The sequence below is a fragment of the Callorhinus ursinus genome, unplaced genomic scaffold, assembly GCF_003265705.2.
Source record: "Callorhinus ursinus isolate GAN/ISIS: 27379988/994484 unplaced genomic scaffold, GSC_fseal_2.0 scaffold41, whole genome shotgun sequence".
Classification (NCBI taxonomy): Eukaryota; Metazoa; Chordata; class Mammalia; order Carnivora; family Otariidae; genus Callorhinus; species Callorhinus ursinus.
Genome location: NW_027397103.1, coordinates 9,499,399 through 9,521,422, shown reverse-complemented (window position 1 = coordinate 9,521,422; position 22,024 = coordinate 9,499,399). Strand labels below are relative to the sequence as shown.

General features: G+C 55.7%; 1 protein-coding gene across 2 annotated transcripts in view; it reads left to right on the top strand.

Moving 5' to 3' along the window:
- Positions 1-777: 777 nt before the first annotated feature.
- Positions 778-22,024, top strand: part of SH2B3 (SH2B adaptor protein 3) — a 36,446-nt gene continuing 15,199 nt past the window's right edge. Inside the window, exons 1-2 of one of the 2 annotated variants that reach the window (XM_025889762.2) lie at positions 778-1,164; positions 11,202-11,993. In XM_025889762.2, coding sequence (XP_025745547.1) covers positions 11,229-11,993 — 765 coding nt within the window. In that variant the 5' untranslated portion in view covers positions 778-1,164; positions 11,202-11,228. The remainder of the gene's footprint in view (positions 1,165-11,201; positions 11,994-22,024) is intronic. The other variant, XM_025889764.2, reaches the window with a different exon arrangement.

The following is a 22,024-nucleotide window of genomic DNA, read 5'->3' as shown; positions in this document are numbered from 1 at the left end:
AATGAAAGCACGGGGGACAGCAGAGAGGGAGGCCCAGAGGGCATAGGTGCCAGCGGTCCGGGAGGGCTTCCTGAAGAAAGATGCATTCCTGGGGTGGGGCCCCCCATAGTAGTGGCCCAGTAGCGGTCGGTCTACCCAGACACCCGTAACGGCAAGAGCCGAACCGAGGGTGGGGACAGAACCCGAATGAGGCGGGTCTAGGGCCGTGGCGGGTCGACTCAGCAGAGTCGCGGATAGTCGGGGCCGGGCGGGGTTGGGATCCTTCCCCGGGGGGGGGGATGATGAAAGCTGTGGTCGCTATTGCACGGACCCGCCCGGAGCGCGCAGATAAGGCCTTGCAGGAGGGAGTCGCAGGGGCGCGCCCCTCGAGGCCAAGGAGCTCGGCCCAGCCCCGCCCCCAGGCCCCGCCCCTCCTCCATCTGGCCCCGCCCCCGCCGCGCTGAGGCACTTGGGGGGTCTACAGGCGCTAGGTGGGTGGGGCTAAGGTTGCCCCGCCCCCTCGGTCTTTCATTCCCTTCTTTAGCCTGCGCGAAGCGACATAGGGTGGGCGAGCTGTGGGCGTGGCTTGGCAAGGCCCGCCTCTCTGCGGGCTCGGCGTTTGAGACCCCAGGACCCGGTCAGCCCCGGCTGAGCAGGATTGATGGGCGGGGCCAGGTCCGGCCCCGCCCCCCAGGAGCTGTCCCCGCCGGCCGAGTGTGGTTCGCGGGCGGACTGGGGCGTGGTCTCCCGCGGCCCCGCCCACACTGGCCCCGCCCCTGTCGTGGCCGCCTTCCCCCGTCGGGCTCCGCTCACACCGCCGGTTCCTCTTTACATAACGGCGCGAGGCGGCATGGGCTCGGGCCACAGCCTCCGCCCGGCCGCCCGCCCGGACTGTCGCGGCCCGTGGTGGCGACGGCGGCGGCAGCAACAAAGTTTCCCCGGCGGCGGCCCAGGGGCGCATCCTCCCGCAACTGTCAAGCGCTGGCGGCGGAAATGATGAGGCGCTGGCCATTTTCCGAGCCCGGGTTTCCTGCCTGAGCCCCGCTCGAGCGAGCCGCGAGCCAGGAGCCGGCGCGCGGGAGAGAACGCGCGCGGGGCGGGGGCCCGCCCGCCCCCTCGGGATTTCGGGGGGCCGGGGGCGCGCGACGCCATGGGCCGGCCGGGCCCGGACCCCCTCTCTCTCAGGTAAACCCGCCGTTCCCGTCGCTCCCTCCTCCGGGACTGGGAGGGCTCTAATGGGGGAAGAGGAGGCCCCCTGCCCGGTTCTGTCCGGTGTCTGCGCACTCCCACAACAGCCTGAAATACTGTCCTGCCCCTGACCCGGATGGGGTGTTCAGGGGCAGCCCTTCTCCAGCTCCTGAGACACCCTCCCAGCCGACACCCCCACCCACACACGTGTTGGGGATGTAATAGGGGAGGCAGTGGGGAAGGCGCTGAGAGGGTATGGTTAATGCCCGCAGTCTACCCCTTCAAGTAGCCCAGTCAGGGCAGCAGTCCCCTTCAACTTGTGCGTGGTGAGGAGGGGTCCAGGGTCAAGCAATTGGGGTACCTTGAAAGTGAAAGTAGTCAAACGGAGGCTGTGAGGTTGGAAGAGCCCTCTGGGAGTGGGGCCACCTGTCCCTCCCCACTCTCCCAGCCCAGGCCATGTGGCTATGAGTGTATCTCTGGATTCTAGAAGCCCCTCTCCACAGTCCCCACACCTCAGAGGTGGGCCAGGCCAGGTGCCCCCAAGCCACTGAGTTTGGGGTTTCACAAGGGTTCAAGGGTCCCAGAGCACAGTTCTCTTTGAGCTGGTGCCCTCACACCCCAGACCTGGAGCCCAGGTGAATCCTCCCATCCAAAAATAAGGGGGGGGTGGTATTGCCTTATAGGTCAGCATGGCTGGGAGGGTAATTTCAGAGGCCTTTAATGCTTAGTGGAGAAATCCCCTCCCTTCCTTCCCTCTGACCATGGGGGCTTTTGGGATGATGGGGACTGCATTTGAGGAACTGGGGGGGGGGTCTGCCTGCTTGTCCTGCCTTTTTTTTTTTCCCCCTTTAATTTCCTCATTCTCCTGTTTCTCTTCCCTATTCCCGGCCACGATGATGTAGGTGAGGAGGTCACTGCCTGCAGCTGGAGGCCTCCAGGGAGGGGCATGGCCAGGCCTGACTGAGTGGGAGGAAGTGAAATTGGGCTGCGGGTGGGGGCCCCGGAGCGGAGGCCTGGCAAGGCGATGTCTGCAGGGCCAAGGTCCAACTTTGGGAGCAGGAGGGGCTGAGATCTGACCCCCACGCCCCTCGCCTGGGAGAGGAGCATCCCCTGACACCCACCAGCTGCCAGGCTCAGCTAGTGCAGCCAGCCCATCCTGCCTCCCCATTTATAATCCAGCTGCAGGGCCCCTGCCAGGCGATGGGCACATGGGTCTCCAGGGCTGTGGGCGCGAGTCATGTCTGGCTTTCCCATCACTGACCTGGCTGTCAGAGCGGAAACAGCTCTGGAGGCTCCCTGGGGCTGCGGGGGCTGGAGACCCAGCCCAAATGGGGGGAGAGCAGGCAGAGACCGCCTGGGCGGGTTGGGGTCAGCAGATGAGAGGCCAGGGCCCGCTTGGGAAGTTGGAAGGGTTTTTAATACACTTTTTCTGAGCCTTTTCCCACAACCCTCCTCTGGGAGGGAAAATCCTTCTGAGCCAAAGGGTGAACATTCCTAGAACTTGTGTGAGTCCCTGTGGACCAAAGAGCCAGCCAGCTGGGAAGGGGCTGGACTGAAGTACCAGCTGCTGGGGTTTGAGGACCTGCAGGGGCTCAGCATAGGTCCCATGCTCCCACTGCTTCTGTCCAGCTGAGGACATGGGCAAGTGACACCTGTGAACCTCAGTTTCCCCCATGTGAAATGGCATAATAACAGGTCTGTGGTAGGGATTTAATGAGCCAATGTGTGAAAAGCACCTGCTGCCTGGCAGAGAAAGGGTTCAATTACAGGTGGTGGTGGTTATTTTTTATCATTACCATGATTAGCATGAGTTTGCTGGCTGTGGAATGTTTGTTCGTCAGCATCCCTCGAGCACCTCCAGCGTCTGTGCGGCTCTCGGGGGTCATGAGTCTTTGGGAGAAGAATTGCAAAGATGTAGACAGGATGAGATGATGGTGCTTCCGGGCTGTGAGGCCTTGTTTAACCGTCCCTCTCAGTTTCCTCACCTGTCAGATGGATGTAGTAAGAGTATCTAATTCTTAGGATCATTGGAACCATATGAGTGCATTTGCAAAGTGTTCAGAACATTTTGATCAGGAGTGGTAGTCGCAATAATGATAAGACTGTTATTTGTTGTGGATGTTAGCTCTGACTGTTCTCCTTCTTGATCCTCCCAACCCCCATTCGTGTGAACCCTGGGGTTGATCCTTTCTGATAGAACTTTCTAGTACAAATCAGGTTCTGTAGAACAACTCCAGATATGGGGCTAGCCTGGGTCCAGCAGGCACAGGGTAGCCCTGCAGCAGTTCGGCTTTTGGGGGCCCTTGGATATCTTGGTCCAGCCATGTTACCCCAGGACACCTTCCATCTCCTGGATGGAGCCTCCCCAAGGGCAGAGGGGGTGGGGCTGGAGGCACTTGGAGAGACCTCCCAGTCCCGGCGCACCCCACTTTTGCAAGGGGTGCAAAAACCACTCAGTGGTATAAACCACTGAGTGCTGGGCCTCACCTGACAATAATAGATGATATTATTATTAATATTATTAAATGAGATGCCTCTCCCGTTAAATTCCCACTTCTTCCTGGTAGCAACATGGGTTTTGGAGCCAAATTCAGGATCTGCCAGGTTCTAACTGTGAGGCCTAGGGCAAATTATCAGACCTCTCTGGACCTCATCTGCTCAATGAGGACCAAGAGTCCCAGGCTCTCTGGGGTATATGAGCCTGTGTGTAAGCTAATATATGGAGTGTATGAGCCTGGCACAGTGTAGGGACTTGAACTGTGTTGGCCGTAATTGCTATGGCTCTGGGACCCTGGGCTTGTCCCTTAACCTCTGAGCTCCACTATCCTCCCCTACGACATGGGAGTACTAATGACTGCACGATAGGATTGTGTTGAAAAGAGGCATGCATAATGCCTGGCATGCAGTCAGTGCTCAATAAGTGTGCAGGGCTCAATTAGTGCCCCAGAGGGGACTAACACTTAATTGCCAGGTTTCCTGGGAAAATGGTCCCAAGGGCCCCCCCCCCCCGCCTGCCCCCCGGGGGTTCAGCATCTTTGGCTGGGCGGGGCAGGAAGCTGCTTCCATCTGGCAGATGGGAGAAGCCTGCCTTGGAGTCCAGAGGTGTAATACAAGTTTCTTGTTCCCAGCCAGACCCTGTTCCCAGCTACCGCCCTCCCTGAGGAAACTGAGGCGGGCAGTCTGCCCAGGGGAAGTGACTCAGCTGGGGTCACTCGCTGAGTCAGGCCTAATTGGACCCAGGAGCCCTGCGCCCCAGCTCCCTGGCTTCCGGGGGCCTGCAGTCCCTTGGAAACTGGGCAGGTCCAAAGGCCATAGCTGGACACCGGCTCACTTGGGCCCTAACCCCTGGGCAACCACCATTCCCAGCCGGGGCTCCAAGGTCCCACTGACCAGCACTGGACTTCTTGACCTGGTATTCTTCTTCCCAGTAGGGGCAAGGGGCACTTCCCCAGGAGAGCAAGTCCTCCTAGTGTCCCCCGGCCCCGCCCCGACCGGAAACCCAGCAGCTGAGCAGATGGCTGGAAGATTTTTCCTCCCACGCCACCCTGTCAGGGGTCGGCGAGGGGGGCCAGGCTGCAGGCTTCCTCGTGAGCCAGGCCGGGAGCCCCTGGGGGCCTGCCCGGATGTGGGCCCCCACCCCGGTTGGTGGGGGGGGGAGGCTGCCCCTGCCCCATGTGTCCCCAGGGAGGCCTGGGAGGGAGGAAGTCTATGCCCTGCTCACCGGGAGCTGACTCACAGGGTGCCTGATGGAGGTGTTGGCCTTGTAGAGCTGGAGGACTGGAAATGTGGTTGGGGGAGAGGGTCACAAAAGAGGGCCTTTGGCACAAATATGCCCTTTGAGAGCTGGCACTCTGTGTCCTCTCACAGAGAAGGCAAGGAGTGTGGGGGAGAGGTTCACCCTTCCTGACACCGCAAAGCACCATTGCAGGGTGCAGGGCCCGCTGGGGGCCCCCCCCCCCACCGTAGAGTCACCCTTCTCAACTCAGGGGCAGTGAAAAGAAGTCACGTGCGGGGATGGTGGGGTGGGGCTGGGGCTGTCGAGTCGTGCCCAGGGATAGTCCCTGGCTTTCTCCTGAAGCCTAGCTGGGTAGGTGGTCGGGGTGTCAGGCTGGGCATGGGGACAGAGGAAAGCTGGAGGACACCTCCTGTTCTGGCGGACTGTGCCAGCCTGATCAATGTCCCTGAGCACTGGTGACCCTAGAGAGGGTGCATCAAGACTCCACGGACTGCCCAGTGATCTAGAGCAGAACCTACCTCTCAGCCTCCCCAGGACTTCAGAACCTTCACTCCCTACTTCGCATGGGCTTCTCCACAGTTTAGACAGCCTGAATGGTGTGAAAGAGCAGTGGGCTGACTGCCAGGCTGTGTGTGTTGGAATCCCCCCAACTCTCTGGGCTTCCTTGGGCAGAGGGTCTGGGCGCTGGAGAAGTTGGTACTGTAGGTGGGAAAAGTTGAAATGCTTGCTGTGGCCTGTGGTCAACCTGGAGGCCTCCCTGGAGGAGGTGTCTCCCTCTGAAGGTATGGGACTTCCTGCCCAAACATCTATGAGTTGGGGGCAGGGGAAGCTGTGGACCTGGGGGAGGATGGAAGCTCTGGACTGGCTCATTTTAACTTCATTTACCACAATTTATCCTCCCCAAGCCTTGGCAGGTGGAATTCCCACAGGTGGGTAAAGGCCTTCTCCGCACCTGGGCCTGATAATTAAATGGGAAATGTTAGCTTTCCCAGGTTACACTGTTACCCAGGGTGATTGGATAGAGGGGCTGAGGAGCCCCAGTCTCTGGGGTCGTGGGTTAGAGTGGGCCCCACAGCTCAGATTCTCTGCTTAGAGCCAGGATTCCCAGCTGTTCAGTGCCTCATTTCTCTCTGACTTGAGAGAGAGGCTCTCAAGAGAGGCTCGAGGGCCCCTTAGGATTGAAACGCTTGAACAGGGGACACCAAGCTCGGGCTAAGGCTTTAAGGCCCTCACCAGGTTGCCCTCAGCAGGCACTCTGGTGGACAGAGTTGTCTTGAACTTGGGGTCCTGAGAGGCAGATCCATCCCCACTCTGGCCCAGGGCCCTAGGATGGGCATGGAGACAGCAATCTCCTTGTGTTTGCTGTGGGGACTTGGGGAGAAGGGGGTGCCAGGATTCCACCTTCCTGTTCCACATAACATCATCCTTGTCCCTTACCCCACTGTGGGATTTGGGAAATGCTGGAGCCCCACCTCCACACACATAGCTGGGAACTCCCTGCCCCAGAAGCCCAAGCTGATCAGGTGGGAGGGACTCTGTGCATGTGCAGGCACCTCTGTGTGAATCCATTCATCCCTTTGGCTGCCCAGGCTTCCAGTGCTCTGGTAGGTGGGGGGAGGGGAGAAGAGGGAGGAGGGGGCCGATAGAAGTGCCCCAAAGACCCCCCTACTTATATCCTCCAGCCTCAACCTAGAGGTTCCTGGGAACACTCAGGTGATTAATAAATGCTTTCTGCTAAGAGCTTTTCAGGCCCTAATCCCACAGTTGGTGTGATCTCATCAATTGTTTAGCATATAGTAAGTGTTCGATAAATGGCTACCACCAGGGCTGAGGCCCAAGAAGGGGACCACCTTCCTGCCGCCTGGCTGCCCGCCCAGCCAGGAAACCTCTGAGGCACGCCCCCTCCCGGACGTGGGCCACAGCTGAGTGCTCAGTGCTCTGACTGGTGATTTCCTGCCGGGAGCTCCTGCCTGGAGTAGCCTCTCCCCTGAGAAGGCCTTTTGTTCAGGCTCCCTTGACGCTCCCTGCTGGCCCAGCCCGCAAGGCCAGGCTCCCTCTGTGGCTTCTGTGACCTGAGGCCTGAAATTCTCTGGAGCGGGTGCCCCTCTCTGCTAACAATAATAGTAATAAAATAGCAACAGCCCCTTGTTTGTTGAGCCCAGGGCCCAGCATCCCACAGACCTCCGTCCTCAGAATGCTCCTAGTGAATGCCAAAAGCTGAACACTGGCCCATTTTACAGAGGGGGACACAGGCTCAGAGAGACAAGCCCCCTCTTCTGCACCACAGAGCGAAGAAGTGGCAGAGGCAGGATGCGACCCCAGGTTTGGTTGGTAGCTCTGGCGCAAGAGCTCATCTGGGTGGTGGGGAGATCCCGGTGGGTTTCTCAGAGCCTCACAGCCCTTCTGTTTGTCCATGTTGGTCAGGAGCATAACTCCAAGAACATGACTATCACCCCTCAGCCTGCCTCAATCCCAGCAGTTCATTAATTCATACAGGTAATATTTCTGACCAGGCCTTGGGGGTGAGCAGGAGTGAGATGGACTCTCGGCCTTCCAGGGGCAAACAGCCCTGGTTGAGGGCACAGGGCAGTGAGCAGTTCTAATCCCAGCTGTACGCCTCACTGGCCGTGGGGCTCTGCGCAAGCTATTCTTCCCATGCCCTGGCTTTTTTACCTATAAAATGGACATATTGATAAGACTCCTCTCTACCCTCCAGTGGAGATTAAACTAGTAAATATATATGCAAAGTGTTTAGCACAGAGCAGGGCATATAGAAAGTCAGAAATAGTGTCATTTGTTTTGTTTTTAAAATTGTATTTCTAAAAATGAGATATGATTGGGACACCTGGGTGGCTCAGTCGATTAAGCATCTGCCTTCAGCTCAGGTCATGATCTCCGGGTCCTGGGATTGAGTCCCTCATCGGGCTCCCTGCTCAGCGGGGAGCCTGTTTCTCCCTCTTCCTCTGCCTGCCGCTCCCCCTGCCTGTGCTGAAGCTTAAGAAATAAAATTGAGATATGATGGACATATATTAGTTTCAGGTATACAGCATAATAACTAGACCTCCTGTGATCATTTTACAATGTATAAAAATGTGGAATCATTGTTTTTAAATTTGTACCCTGTGGCTGTTTTCCTGACCACCTGGTGTGTTGGGGACCTGGAGAGAGGGGCTAATGCCTCCTGACTCCCGCAGGATCTGAATGAGAAGTTTATGTCCCTCCTCTGGATCTCCTTCGTTCAATATACATGAGGAAAGTGAGTCTTCCTCATGGTGTGCATTCAGGCACTGATCAGGCATTTTGGGGGTGGCTTCTGTGGGGGTTTCTATTGCCAGCAATGGGACCTCCCCGTACTTCAGTTTCTCCATCTGTAAAATGGGAGCAATTATAGGCCCAACTTCCTAGGGCTGTCATGAAGCCTGGGAGAGTTAATGCTTTGCAAAAGCAGTTAGAAGAATGCCTGATGTCTAGCGAGTGCTTGGTACACACTGCTCTTCTGATGGGGGAACTGGAGTAGGAGGTGTGGTGAGGAGGGCTGCCAGCCATCACCTGGGCAGTGGGGAAGCACGGAGCCGGCGCACTGTTCCAGGAAGCCTCCTTCCAAGGTTGGGCCCTGAACTTGGGCATCGGGACTCCGGGGTACCCATGAGGTACGTTGGCCCAGTGAGAGGTGGTTGTCGGTGGGTGCTGGCCACCATGCGTCGTCTGCCAGAGGAGCCAGAGGGTGCAAATGCAGCTGATCTCCTGTATCCATACATTCATTCATTCAGTGGGCATTTATTGAGCTCTTGCTGCATGCTAGGAACTGGGGCTGGCACAGGGAGCGGATTGTGAAGCTCAGTCTGGTGGGGAGACAGCCACTAATTTAAAAATCACAGCTATTTTTTTTAAAGATTTAGAGGGAGTGAGTGCACATGGGGGGAGGGGCAGAGGGAGAGAATCTCAAGCAGACTCGATGGGGGGGGGGCTCGATCTCACAACCCCGAGATCATGATCTGAGCTGAAATCAAGAGTCAGACGCTTAAATGACTGAGCCAGCCAGGCTTCCCTAAGTAATCCTAGCTATTGAATGCTAACTGTGACCAGAGTGCTGAAGGAGAAGTTCAGTACTTGACTCGGTAGGTGGGCTCATGGAAGGCTTCTCGTGTGTGAAGCTGGAAGCTGACCGAGAGCAGGCAGGGCAGAGGGAACACCGAAGGCAAGGCCCAGAGGCTGCAGCCAGCACGAGTGGCGGCAAATCACACAGGGTCTCATAGGTGGACGGGAGCTTGGGTCAGGAATCCGAGAGCTTTCTGGGCCCCCTAACCTGTGAAAACAGTGCTTGCCTCACCTGTGTGGAGGCAGGGGTGTGGGGTGGCCATGGGGTTAACTAAGGACAAATCACACACACATGCAGGTAACACCCCCCCACACACACACGCATGCGCGCACCTTCACAGGTGCAGGGTGGTTTTCTTGGCGGAGTGCGGTGATCAAGGGCACATGTGGCTCCTCTCCTTTCCCTTCTGCCTGGCCGCTTTCATTGACTACTGTGTGCCAAGTGCTTACTGTGACTAGGTTTCCACCTTCCTCACTGATGCAGACACTTACTCTGCACTGTCTGGGGTGTCCTGCTGGAGTCACTGCAGGGTTGCCACCATAGCCTGGAGAGGGTATTGTCCTTGCAGCTGCCCTGCAGGTCTGCCCCGCCCTGACCCTGCACAGGGTCACACAAATAGAAGGTGCCTGTGCAGTGGTGTATGGGAGAAAGAACCTCAGTTTCCAGGTCCAGGTCTCCACCCTGAGTGCTTCTCAAGGACTCCTTATAACCGTTTAATGAGGTGGATATGATGGTGCTCCGCATTTGACAGATAAGGAAACTGGGGTTCAGAGAGGTCCAGTCAGGTGTCAGAGGTCACACAGCCTCTACGTACGCGAATAGTGTAGCCCCAGGAGCAAGGGATTTGTGTCTGGTTCACTGCTGTATCCCCCAGGGCCTAGCACGGTGCCTGACATAGAGTAGGCCCTCAGTAATAGTTTTTTATTGGGGAGCATGGTGGTGGAATGAGCAGCCATCATTACGGGGCCCCGAAAGGGGCCCAGGCCCAGCCAGGCTTAGTTGGAAGGAAGGACGGTATTATTGATTTTAACTTTAACTAGAGAGGTCCAGGGTTCAGCACCTCGGACAGCAGAGGGTAGGGGGCTTCTGCCTTTTTGATTGTGTGGTGCCAAAGGAGGAGCCATGGGGGTGGGAGGAGAGGGAGCCCCAAGTGGGATGGGTAGGCAAGGGTTTGCCTGTCCTGACATCCCCCCCCACATCGGAGCAGGAAATACATTTGCACTCCTTTGTGAGTCTTGTTAATTGATTCCTTTTTATTCATTGTATTTTCACCAATGATACACTCTCATTGTAATAGTTAAATAGTAACAGCCAGCCTTTAGTAGGCTTTTCCTAAGTTCTAATGTGTTTATATTTATTAACTCAGTTAATCCTCATAGCACTCCTATAAGGCAGCTCCAATTGTGTTCCCCATTTTACGGATGGGGAAACTAAGGCAGAGAGAAGTCAGTAACTCACTCAGTCACATAACTAGTAAGGCGCAGTGCTGGCATTTGAACACAGGCTCTGTGTTCTTTACCATATTTTCTAGAGGCAAGTAGCAGCAGTATTCCTTGGTTACTGTTATCCCAAATCTGGTTCTTCCCCAGAGGTCACCACTGTTTCTGGCGGCTTTGCTCCAGCCACACCTTCCTTGCCCACCACTTATACACATTTACACGCACATAAAAATTGGTAATTTGGTTTTGTGTGTGTGCATGTAAATGGGATCACAGTCTGCACTGTTCCATGGTTTGCCTTGGGGATCTCCCTGGGGTGGTAGCGCAGACTTTCCTCTACCTTTTCCACTGCTGCAGAATATTCCAGTCTGCAGATGTATCACCGTTTGCTTTAGTTGCCTCTGATGGGCATTAAGTTGTATAAACATCAAAGCCGAAAATATCTAGCAGGGGATTGTCTTGTAACTGCCTCTCTGCACATTGCAAGCAGACATTCTCTTGAATACTTGAAAGTGGCATTCCTGGGCCTGAAATGGATCCTGCTAAATTGCCCTCCAAAAAGGCTGTTATCTGTTAACAGAACTGGCAGCGTTGTCGGAGAGTGACCATTTCGTGGCACCTTCACCAGCACCGGGTATTATCGGTCATTTCCGATTTCTGACGTTGTGCCTGGTGAATAACCTGTCTTGCGGTGGGGAGTTTAGTCGTTTGGTCACCTGCCTGCTTACTCCTTTGTCGCCCACCCCACTGTGTCTTTCAGCCTGGCCGCCCCACCTCGGTCTCCGCCATGAACGGGCCCACCCTGCAGCCCTCCTCGGCCTCCTCCGCGTCTTCCCCCTCCTCGTCGGCAGCGTCGTCGCCGTCCCCGCGGGGCTGGAGCGAATTCTGCGAGCTGCACGCGGTGGCCGCGGCCCGGGAGCTGGCCCGGCAGTACTGGCTCTTCGCGCGCGAGCATCCGCACCACGCGCCGCTGCGCGCGGAGCTCGTGTCGCTGCAGTTCACCGACCTCTTCCAGCGCTACTTCTGCCGCGAGGTGCGCGAGGGCTGGGCTCCTGGGCCACTGGGATCCCGGGCCGCGCCGCCCGCTCGTGACTACCGGGACACGGGCCGCGGGCCCCCGGCCAAAGCTGAGGCAGCCCCGGCCGACTCGGGCCCGGGTCCCGCCGCCCCGGCGCTGCCCAAGGCCCGCAGCTCGGAGGAGCTGGCCCCGCCACGACCGTCAGCCGCCTGCACCTTCCAGCACCTGCGCCACAGCCTCCGCCACATCCTGCGCCGCGGTTCGGCTGGGGAGCTGCCCGCCGCCACCGGGGCCGCGGGGGAGACGGGCGAGGGCCCGGCCCGGCCCGGCCTGGCCAGGAAGCTCCTGCCCTGGAGCCTGGCCCGCGAGCCGCCGCCCGAGGCCCTCAAGGAGGCGGCGCTGCGCTACAGCCTGGCGGACGAGGCGTCCATGGACAGCGGGGCGCGCTGGCAGCGGGGGCGGCTGGCGCTGCGGCGCGCCCGGGGCCCCGACGGCGGCGCGCACCGCGTGCTGGAGCTCTTCGACCCGCCCAAGGTAAGCTCCCCGCGCGACAGCCCTGCGGGCGGCCGCACAGCACCCAGAGGAAAGCATGCCTTTTAAAAAGTGAAGAGTTTCTTTTAGACCATTTTAGATTTGCGGAGAAGTTGCAGAGATGGCCCAGGGTTCCCTCGTACACCACACGCAGCCTTGCCTAATGTTAGCATCTTACGTTACTGCGTGCATTTGCATAACCCAGGCACCAGCGTTGGCCACTAGTATTAAGGACACTCCGCGGTTTCTTTGGATTTTGCTAGTTTCCCCTAACATCCCTTTTCTGTTCCAGCATATACCATATTAGATTCGGTTGTCATGTCTCTTTAGGGGCTTAATGGCTTTGATAGGTTCTCAGGCTTTCCTTGTTTCTCATTATAGTTTTGAGGAGTACCCATCAGGGATTTTGTGGAGAGTCCAGAGACACCGTATATGGGCGTCATGTGGGCTGTGACAGGGCGGTCCAGCTCCTTGACAACCCTGACCCAGATGGACCATGACAAATAGGGGTTTTTCTAGAGGGTTCAAAACTGTCATTTTGATTCCTTTGCATGTCTCATGATTTGTGGATGTCCATTTTCAAGTGTTAAAAATTCTGTTTCTTTTTTGACAACTTAATTCAGCTCTGCAGATGAGGCTGGAGGGTCGAGGTGTTCCAAACACCGGACAAGCTCTATCTTTGACTCAGGTCTATCAAGTTGATGGGACCACGTGGCTTTCATTTAATTCCTTTCTCTTTCCGTTATGCTGCTAGAGAGTGAGCAAAGCAGATGTGGTCCTGGCCCTGGGAGGGTCACAGTCTGAATGGAAGAGACTTAGTTATTCATTCATTCAACAGATATTTATTGAGCGCCTACAGTGTACCAGACAGACGCTGATGCTGGGGACCTGGCATCTTAGTGAGAGCTACTGAGGAATAAACCTACAACTGAACATGGAATTATAAATTCTACACGGTGTTCTAAAGGAAGAGCAATGGGGCCTCTGGGAGTATCACTGAGGGGCCCCAATTTGGTGGTTGGGATAGGGTGTTGCCAAAGAATCCTCGTGTGAAGTAACCTTTAAACTTCGGCACCGTGTCCCATGTGTACACAGCAACGGGTGTGTGAATTGGAAGCTTCACAAGTATTGCCATCTTTGCACACACCCAAGTGACCCAGCACCCAGGGGCTCCCTCCCGCCTCCTCCAAGTCAGTAACCCCAGCCACCCCCTCCTCCCACTGACTCCTACTCTACGGATTACATTTCTTTGTTCTTGAACTTCATACAAATGGAATCACACAGCATGTTGCTTTTGCTCAGCAGAATGTTGTAGAGACTTGTTCATGTTCTCGTGTGCATCAGTAGCTGGTTTGTATGGATGTACCACACGTAGCTTATCCATCCACCTGCTGATGGATATTTGGATTGTTTCTACTTTGGGACTCTTATGAATAATGCTGTTATGAAATTTGGGTATAGTTCTTTGTGTGGACATGTTGTCTCAGGGAGATTCCTAGAGGCCTTGCTAGGCCATATGGTTAAGTGCATGTTTGTAAGAACCTTCCATATTTTTTCCAAAGTGGCTGCATGATCTTATGTCCCCACCAGCAGTGTATGAGAGTCTTTTTCCATTTCACCCCTGCTAGTGGATGTGTACTGGTTTCTCATTGCGGCTTTAATTTGCATTTCCCTGATGACTCATGAGGTTAAGCACCTTTTCATTTGTTTATTGGCCACTGGAATTAACTCTTTTGTGATGTGCTTGTTTTTATTGAGTTGTCTGTTCTTATAGGAGTTTTTATATATGCTGGATTGTAAATATCATCTCCGATTCCGTGGGTTGCCTTTTTTCTTCTTTAATGGAATCTTTTCATGAACAGAAGTTCTCAATTTTAAGTCCAGTTTATCAGTTGCTTTCCTTTATAGTATTTTGTGTCCTGTTTAAGAAAACTTTGCCTACCCAGTTTCATGAAGATCTTTCTTGTCTTTTCTTCTGGAAGCTTTATTTTTGGGCCTTCACATTTTGGACCGAGATCCATCTCGAATTAGTTTTTATGTACGGTGTGAGGTAAGGATCATAATTCTTCCAGTTGTTCCAGCACGATTTGCTGATGTGACCATCTGTTGGATTGCAATGCTGCTTTTATCCTAAATCCAGTGTCCATCGATGTGCTTCTGGAAGACTCTCCCTTCTGTCCCCTTGGCCCATGTGTCTGTCCTTAGGCCAACACCACACTGTCCTAATTACCAAAGTTTCATAGTAAGCCTTGAGCTGGTGACTTTTGGACCACAGTCTTAATCCTGAGTGAAGAATCTCTCAGTGTCAGGGCGCCTGGCAGACTCAGTCGGTAGAGCATGTGACTCTTGATCTCGGGGTTGTGAGTTCAAGCCCTACTCTGGATGCAGAGATGACTTAAAAATTAAATCTTCAAAACAAAAAAAGAATCAGTGTTTCAGGCAGAGGGAACAGCACAGGCAAAGGCCCTGAGATGGGCATTCTGTGTGTTTTGAAGAATATAACAGAAGAGGCTGGGGTGGTGGGAGCACAGTGAGGGAAGATGGAGCACGGGGAGTATGTGTGGTTAGAGGGTCCCGTGAAGAGTTAGCATTTTATTCCAAACACAACGGGAAGCTGTTGGAAAATGCAAATGCAGATAAAAACTGTTTTCTCATCATTTTTAAAGTCTTGAGGTTATGACACCATGAAAGGCAAATAACATCCAAAACACATGGTCTTATCTGTGTGACAGCATGGGGTCCCTATAAAACTTCACTTTAAAAACAGCTTCTGGGGTGCCTGGCTGGCTTAGTCAGGAGCATGCAATGCTTGATCCTCAGGGTCGTGAGTTTGAGCCCCATGTTGGGGGTAGAGATTACTAAATAAAAGCTTAAAAAATACAAATAAAAAAATAAGTTAAAAAAACTTCCGCTTTTAAAATAAACCATCTTGGAAAACCAGGTGTCACGAGTCAAGTGGACCTGAGTGTAAATAATGAATTAGTCTTTTCCCAGTTCTGGGGCCGTAGGCAAGTGACATCGCCTCTCTGAGCCTCAGTGTCCTCCTCTGTACAACGGGGCGACTCACAGTTCTCACCTTATGGTGCTGTTGCGTTAATTGGGACAGCCCTCGGCCCAGGGAGCACTCAGTGTTACTGCTCCTTGCTGTCATGGTAATGACTTTGGAATGGAGAACAAGGATTTATTCCCAGTGCTGGTCTGGGTCCTCAGTGCCCGACTGGGAGGCGCCACCAGGGCCCCTGTTCTTCAGGAGCCCCAGTGGTGGGGCCCCCGTTGGAGCCCTGAGGACTCAGAAGTGGTGTTTTGGCCCCTGTGAAGTCGAGGTCTGGGGGAGGGCAGCTGGGGCCCTGGGGCTCTGTCCCAGGCTTGGTGGTTGCTCCAAGACCTGGGGTGTCCTCCCACAAAGTGAGCAGCCCTGGTAGGGCCTCTCCCAGCCCCCCGCACCAAGTATCTGGCTTGGTGGAGCAGCCCAGCTCCACCAGCCTCCAGCAGCTCCCCATTGTGTTTGGAACAGTCTAGGGGCTGTTCCTGAATGTTTCCTGGAATGACTTGGAGCGTCCAGTCTCCGGGCAGAGGCTACTTAGACCGTAAGTCTTGATTGAGTGTGCCTGCCAGGTGGGCAGTCTTGACCTCTGACCCTGGAGCTGTTTAGAGGAGTAGCTTTAAACAGAAAGCAAAGGAAGGTTGCAGGTTTGACAACCAGTAGGTGGTGGTTAAGGGCCTGAGCTCTGGATTCACACCCACGCTATGGCACTTGAAGGGTGCCCAGCACCAGCCTGGAGAAGATCCTGCTGCCCAGAGCAGGCAGAGGTTTGGAGGACAAGAGCTGAGACAGGGAAGCTGCCCAGAGACATGTTCCTTGGGCCTCAGCCAAGCCAATGGCCATCCAGAAACTAAGGCCAGGGAGCCAGAGGCTCATAGGTCCCCAAGACTCACCTCTGCCTCTGACCAGCTGTATGACCCTGGCTGGTCTTCCCCACTCAGCCTCATTCTGTTCGTCTGTAAGCAGGGGTGAAAGCAGCCACTCAAGCTCATGATGAGGGCTACAAGGGGAGTCCTTGCTAATGGGGATGTAAGGCCAGAGGCAGGCTGCTGGCTGGGGAGCTGGAGGGTGGTCAGAGGAGACACTTGGAGCTATTTCCAGTGTCCGAAGATGGGCGGTCACGGCCTTCTCTGGTTTCAGTGGCATCCCTGCAGGTGGGCAAGAGATGGGCCTTCCTTCTGGGTGCTGGCCTTCAGGAGGAGGCTGGGCATTGGGGGGTGGTCCTCAAAGGCCCCTTGGCAGGAAGTGATGTCTGAGATGCGAAAAGATGCAAATCCTGAAAGATCTGGGTAAAGGAGTCCCAGGTCAATGAAATGGCAAGTGCAAAGGCCCTGGAGTGGCCATGAACCAGGAGACTTTGAGGAATAAACAAGTGGCCAGGGGCTGGATGGAGGGAACAAGCAGAGAGAAGATTGGAAAGGTGCTAGGGCTGGATTAGGTGGGGGCCTTGTAGCCCCAGGAAGGACTTGGGGGTCTCACACTATCAGTAGTGCATGATTCTTCTCCTACGAGACCTTCTGGTCTCTGTCTCCACTCGTCCGGTGGCAACTCCTCCTCCTCGGACATGTCTGAGTCCCAGGGTCGGGCTAGAATGGGGGGCAGCATATTTACTACCTTGAATGGGCCCCTGCTATGTGCCAGCCACTGCCCTACCCACTTGACCTAAAGTCCTTCCCCATGAGGTTCAAGGCCACTGGCCCATTTGACAGGGAAGAAACTGAGGCTGGGAGAGGCAAAGAGACTCACTCAGGGTCATGCACCTGAGGAGACTGGAACCCCAATCGCAAGGGGTTCCCACCTCCAAGCCCCTGGCCACACTCTTTGACTGGCTCCCTCGAGCCCGAGCCTGTAGAGTGTCAGCACCCAGCCAGGCCAGGCCAGAGATGTGCCATCCTACTCAGCAGTTAAAAGAAAAAAAAGTTGGATTGGTTACCAGTATTTAAACACAGGTCTGGGGGCTGAGCCTCAGTTTCTCTCACCTGTATGGCGGGGGTGTGACGGTGGAGTTGTAGCTACGGTCGAAGAGTACCTTCTGGCCAACATCTATTTGGCGTTTGTTATATACGAGGACCTTTACTGACCTGGCTTCACTGAACCCTCACAGTGGCCCTGTGACAGAGCTCCGGGGATTGCCCCCGTTCCACAGATGAGGAAACAAGGTGAAGAATGATGACCTGTCTGAGGTCACACAGCTCTTGAGTAGCTGGGTTGGGATTGGAACCTCAGGGAGTCAGGCTGCACCTGGGGCCGAGTAAGCCTTCAGAAGGACTTACTATTACTAGTGGCCCCATCTGGGTGGGGGGGCCTCTGTTTGGAATTCTCAGACTGGGAAAGGCTCCCTGTGGCCACCTTGTCCAGTGCCACCTTTTTACAGATTGGGGACACTGAGGCCCAGAGGGGCCGGCCAGTGTCTCCTTCACCCAGCATGCTCTGCGCTTGGCCTCTGCTCCTGGCCTGGAGAAGGGGTAGAGGAAGGAGGTGGGGGACACCTCAGCCCATAGCCCTGAGCACCCCCATATGCACCACAGGCCTCACTAGCCCCAGGAGGAAGTGGTCTGGTTGGGAGTAGCTGGGCTGCTGGTCCTAGGGGTGGCTGGGGGGTGGGCCAGCTGGACAGCGTGGTTCAGAGCCGTTCCCACTCTACTCCCTCTGAGCTGGGTGGCCTGGGGCAAGCGACTCAGCCTTTCTGGGCCTCAGTTTCCTCATCTGTAAAATGGGGACGTTCACAGCACCTGCCCGTGGGGCTGGTCCTATGGCAGAGGCCACGGATACAGTGTGCTGACTGGGCAGCAGAGGGGCAGCCTCACGCCCCTGCCTCCAGGCAGCAGGCCTTCCTGGGGTGCCTGGAAGCCCCCCGGCCCTGCCCTCACAGAGCCCCTTGTCCAGCGGGGAGACAGTCTGGGGGACCCAGTTTGACCAGAGGCCGCGAGGCCTCGGCCCCCTCAGCTCCCCAGCTGGGCCCGTTGTCTGTCAGGAGGAGGCAGGATTGCGGGTGGGGCGGTTGTCGGGCCCGTGCAGCCGCGGGCGCTCTGATGGCCGGGGTGGCGGCTGGGCCCCGTCTCCCGGGCGCGCTGGGGCTGAGGGCGTCACCGTTGGAGCCTGTGGCTTGCTCACCGTCCTTCAGGTCGGCACTGGCACCGCGCCGGTTGTACAGGTGAGGAAACTGAGGCCAGGAGAGGCAGAGGGGGCCGCAGCCTGGACCCCAGGGGCCTGAGCACAGAGCTCGTGCCCCCGAGTGTGGGAAAGAGGAAGCAGAGAGAAAGGGATGTCCGCCGGAGGCCTGGCGGTTTCCTCTGGGAGGCAGGAGGAAGAGGAGGAAGAGGAGGAGGGCCAGGCAGGAAGCGGCCAGGCGGGAGGGGGGCAGCCTCCTTTGGCTTGGACAGACCTGGGTTTGAGTCCTGCCTCTGCCCCCTCCAAGCGGTGTGACCTTGGGAAAGGTACTTGGCCCTCTCGCACTGTGCCTCAGTTTCCTCAAATGTTTCCTAGAAATAGCCACGTGACGGCCCCCACCGCTGGGGAGCTGCGGGGCTGACCGCAGAGCTCCGGAGCGCACCCCACACCCGGCGGGCGTTCAGAGCCCGGAGGCTGTGGTCGCGTCGTTACTTTTATTAGTTGTCGATCTAACACAGCCCCGGGGGGGGGGGGGGGGGGGATGAAGCCATCCCCCACGGCCGAGGAACCAAGCACAGAGAGGTAGAAAGACTTGCCCAAGGCCACACAGCTGGGAGGTAGACGAGCCAGGGACAGCATCTGCTACAGGCCTGCCAGGGCTCCGTGTTTCGGCCCCCAGCCAGGTGGAGAAGCCACCCACCCGTCCCTGACGGCCCCGTACAGCTTCATGGGCCAGGCAGAGCCCCAGGGTCCCCGTGGGGAGACAGATGGGAGCGCTAGAGGCCAGTGGTGCCCCAGTCCCATCCTCTCCCAGGGTAACCAGGGGCAGGAGGCCTCCACGGTGAGAATGGGGTTCCTGTCCTTGCTCTGCCCCGGGCTGCTTTGTGACCCGGGTGGATCCCCACCCCTCTCTGAGCTGCAAAATGGGCAACAAAGGGGCTTGACCTGGGCCTTCCGGGAAGGAAGGAAGGGGTGGTGGTGGTGGGCAGGGCTCCCATGGGGGCCCCAAATGCACACACAGCTGCCCCATCAGCCCCTGACTGGGGTTCCGTGTGAGATCATTTCTGAAGAGTAGCTTTTCGCTCAGAAGAAACCCCTGACCATGCTGACACCGTGGGCGGGTGATATTGGTGTGTTTCCTTTGAGCTCAAATTCTATAAATCCACACACTAGAAAGTGCTCCTGAATCCAGCAGGGGGAGGGTGGCCAACGATGTTCATTTATTCTCACGTTCTGCCCCAGTGCCTCTGGGGGTGCCTCACCTGCCCCTCCTGCTCCACGGGGCCTTTTGCCAGCTTTCTGGAAGTGTGCCTTCTGTTTTCGTTTGTTTGGGGGGACAGGGTGTTGGGACAAGACCATCGCCATGGTCTGGGCTGTGAGTGTGGCAGCCGGGGAGAAGGGCTGGGGGACAGGTTTAAGTTCAGACCTTGGCTCTCATGTCCTTGACATGTGACTTTGGGCCGAGACCTTGACCTTTCTGAGCCTCAGTTTCCCATTCTGGAAAACGGAATGTCAGTATGTGGCATTTTTTGGGTAACTGGAGTCAAAAGCCGGCTCGGCAAGGGCACAACATGTCCCCACCCGAGAAGGTGGAAGAAGGGGCTTGCTGGGTAGGAAGTTGCCACATCCCAGAGGTGGGCCCCCGCGGCAGCCCGTCCTGGGCACCGGCTGACAGCCCCAGCAGGCTAGGCGGGCGGCGGCTGGAAATCCCCCACCCACTTCTTTGTGAATGGAAAAGGAAACCAAAATGCACAAGAGATCTCTGCACTCTGAGCGGCTGGCCCTCAGTGGTGATGGTGGTGGTGGCGGGGGGGAGCTTCCTCCCCCCAAGGCAGGAGGGGCCACCTCAGCTTCCTTTTTGGGGCCCCACACCCCTTTTTCCTATCTCCCCTCTGCGCTGGGGAGGAGGCCACTGTTTTCCTCGGGCCATGGACTCCGCGGACCTCTCAGCCTCTGGAACCAGTGGGTGACAGCGACCATGGGGGACGGTTGAAGCAGCACCCGCCACCTGGCCTCTGGAGCCTCCTGCACGTGGGGCTGATGCGGGGGGTCCTCCCATGACCTGCCTGACCTGAGTCCCGATGCTGGCCGAGGCAGGTCCACAGCAGCAGCAGAGAAACCTGTCTCCCTGGAACTGTGTGGCGCCGAGGGGCCCTGCTTTGTCTCATCTGAAACCTTCCTGTAATCTAGGAAACTCTAATTTACCAAGAGCCTCCACGTTTGAGCTCCTCATGGTTTTGGTTTTGCGTTTTCTGTCGATAAAGCTCATGGCAGAAACTACAGAGCAGTGACTGAAAACCGCCTGCGAGCCCCCTGCCCAGAGAGAACCAGCATTTCCATTTTGGTAGAAGTCTTTGTGACCTTTCTTCTTGCATTTCCTCTCTAACTTTTCCCCCACATTGCAGTTCCTTCAGCATTCGCTCATTCTTCATTCTGCCCTTCTGTCTGGAGCCCCTTCTGTGTGCTGGGCGTGTGGGTAATACGGGCAGACACCTTAGGACAAAACCCCCAGCCCCGGTGAGACGCACATTCCTCATTCTGCTTTGTGACCTGCTTTTTTTCACTTAACAGGGCTTGGACATTTTTCTGAAGTATCTTCTGTCTTTTTTATACTGGCTACACAATATTTCATTTACACGGAGAGGCCGTGATGTATTTAATATTGTCCAGACTCCTAATTCAGCCATTTCTCACTTTCCTGCTCGAATAGATAACTGCGTGACGAACATCCCGTACATAAATCTTGGTGCCCATCTCTCATTATTTCCTTAGGCTAACTTCCTAGAAAGGGAAGTGCTGAGTCGAAGGCTTTAGGCTTTATGAGTGCTTCTCTCTTGCTCTCCGAGCTTTATTTTTTTGTTTTTTTAAAGATTTTTCATTTATTTGAGAGCGAGTGAGGGAGAGAGCGCAAGCAGGGGGAGGGGCAGAGGGAGAAGCAGGCTCCCCGCGGAGCAGGGAGCCCGATGGATGCGATGGATGCGGGGCTCCATCCCAGGGCACTGGGATCATGACCTGAGCCAAAGGGAGACCCTTAACCGACTGAGCCACCCAGGCGCCTGCTGAGCTTTATTGAGATAGTTTACAAGTATGTAAAATGAACTTATTTAAAGCATACAGCAGCGGCTTTTGGTATATTTACAGAGTTGCACAACGATCACTATGATCTGATTTTAGAACACTTTCATCATCTCAGTAAGAGACCTTGCACCCATTAGCAGCCACTCCTCTCTCTCCCCTCCCTCAACTCTGGGCAGCCACAAGTTGGCTTTCAGTCTCTCTGCATTTGCCTATTCAGTTCTTTTTACATAAGTAGAATCAGAGAATTTGGCAGTCTTTTATGACCGGCACCTTGCACTTGGCATCATGTCTTCAAGGTTCATCCGTGTCGTGGCAGGTGTCAGCGCCCCACTCGTCATATTCCATCATGTGGACAGGTGTTGCTCCCACTTCCCGCCATGCGGCCCAGCTATCTTGCGTACCGGGCTGCTGTGAACATTCGTGTGTGACTTTCTGTGTGGACAACTGTGTTTTCCTTTCTCTTGGGTATATATCTAGGAGTGGAGCCGCGGGGTTATATGGTAGTTCTCAATTTAACATTTTATTGCCAGACTGTTTTCTGCGGCAGCTGCACCGTTTTACGTTCCTACCAGCAGCGTGTGAGGGCTCCAACTTCTCCACATCCTCGCCAACTCTTATCTATCTTTTTGATTGTAATCATCCTAGTGGGTGTGAAGAGCTATCTCATATGGTTTTGATCTGCATGTCCCTGATGGCTAATGATGCTGAGCATTTTTCTCATGTGCTTAACTAGCCATTTCTAATGCTTCTGGTAGATCCTTTACAAACAGCCTTCCAGAAAGGTTATACCTACTTATCTTAT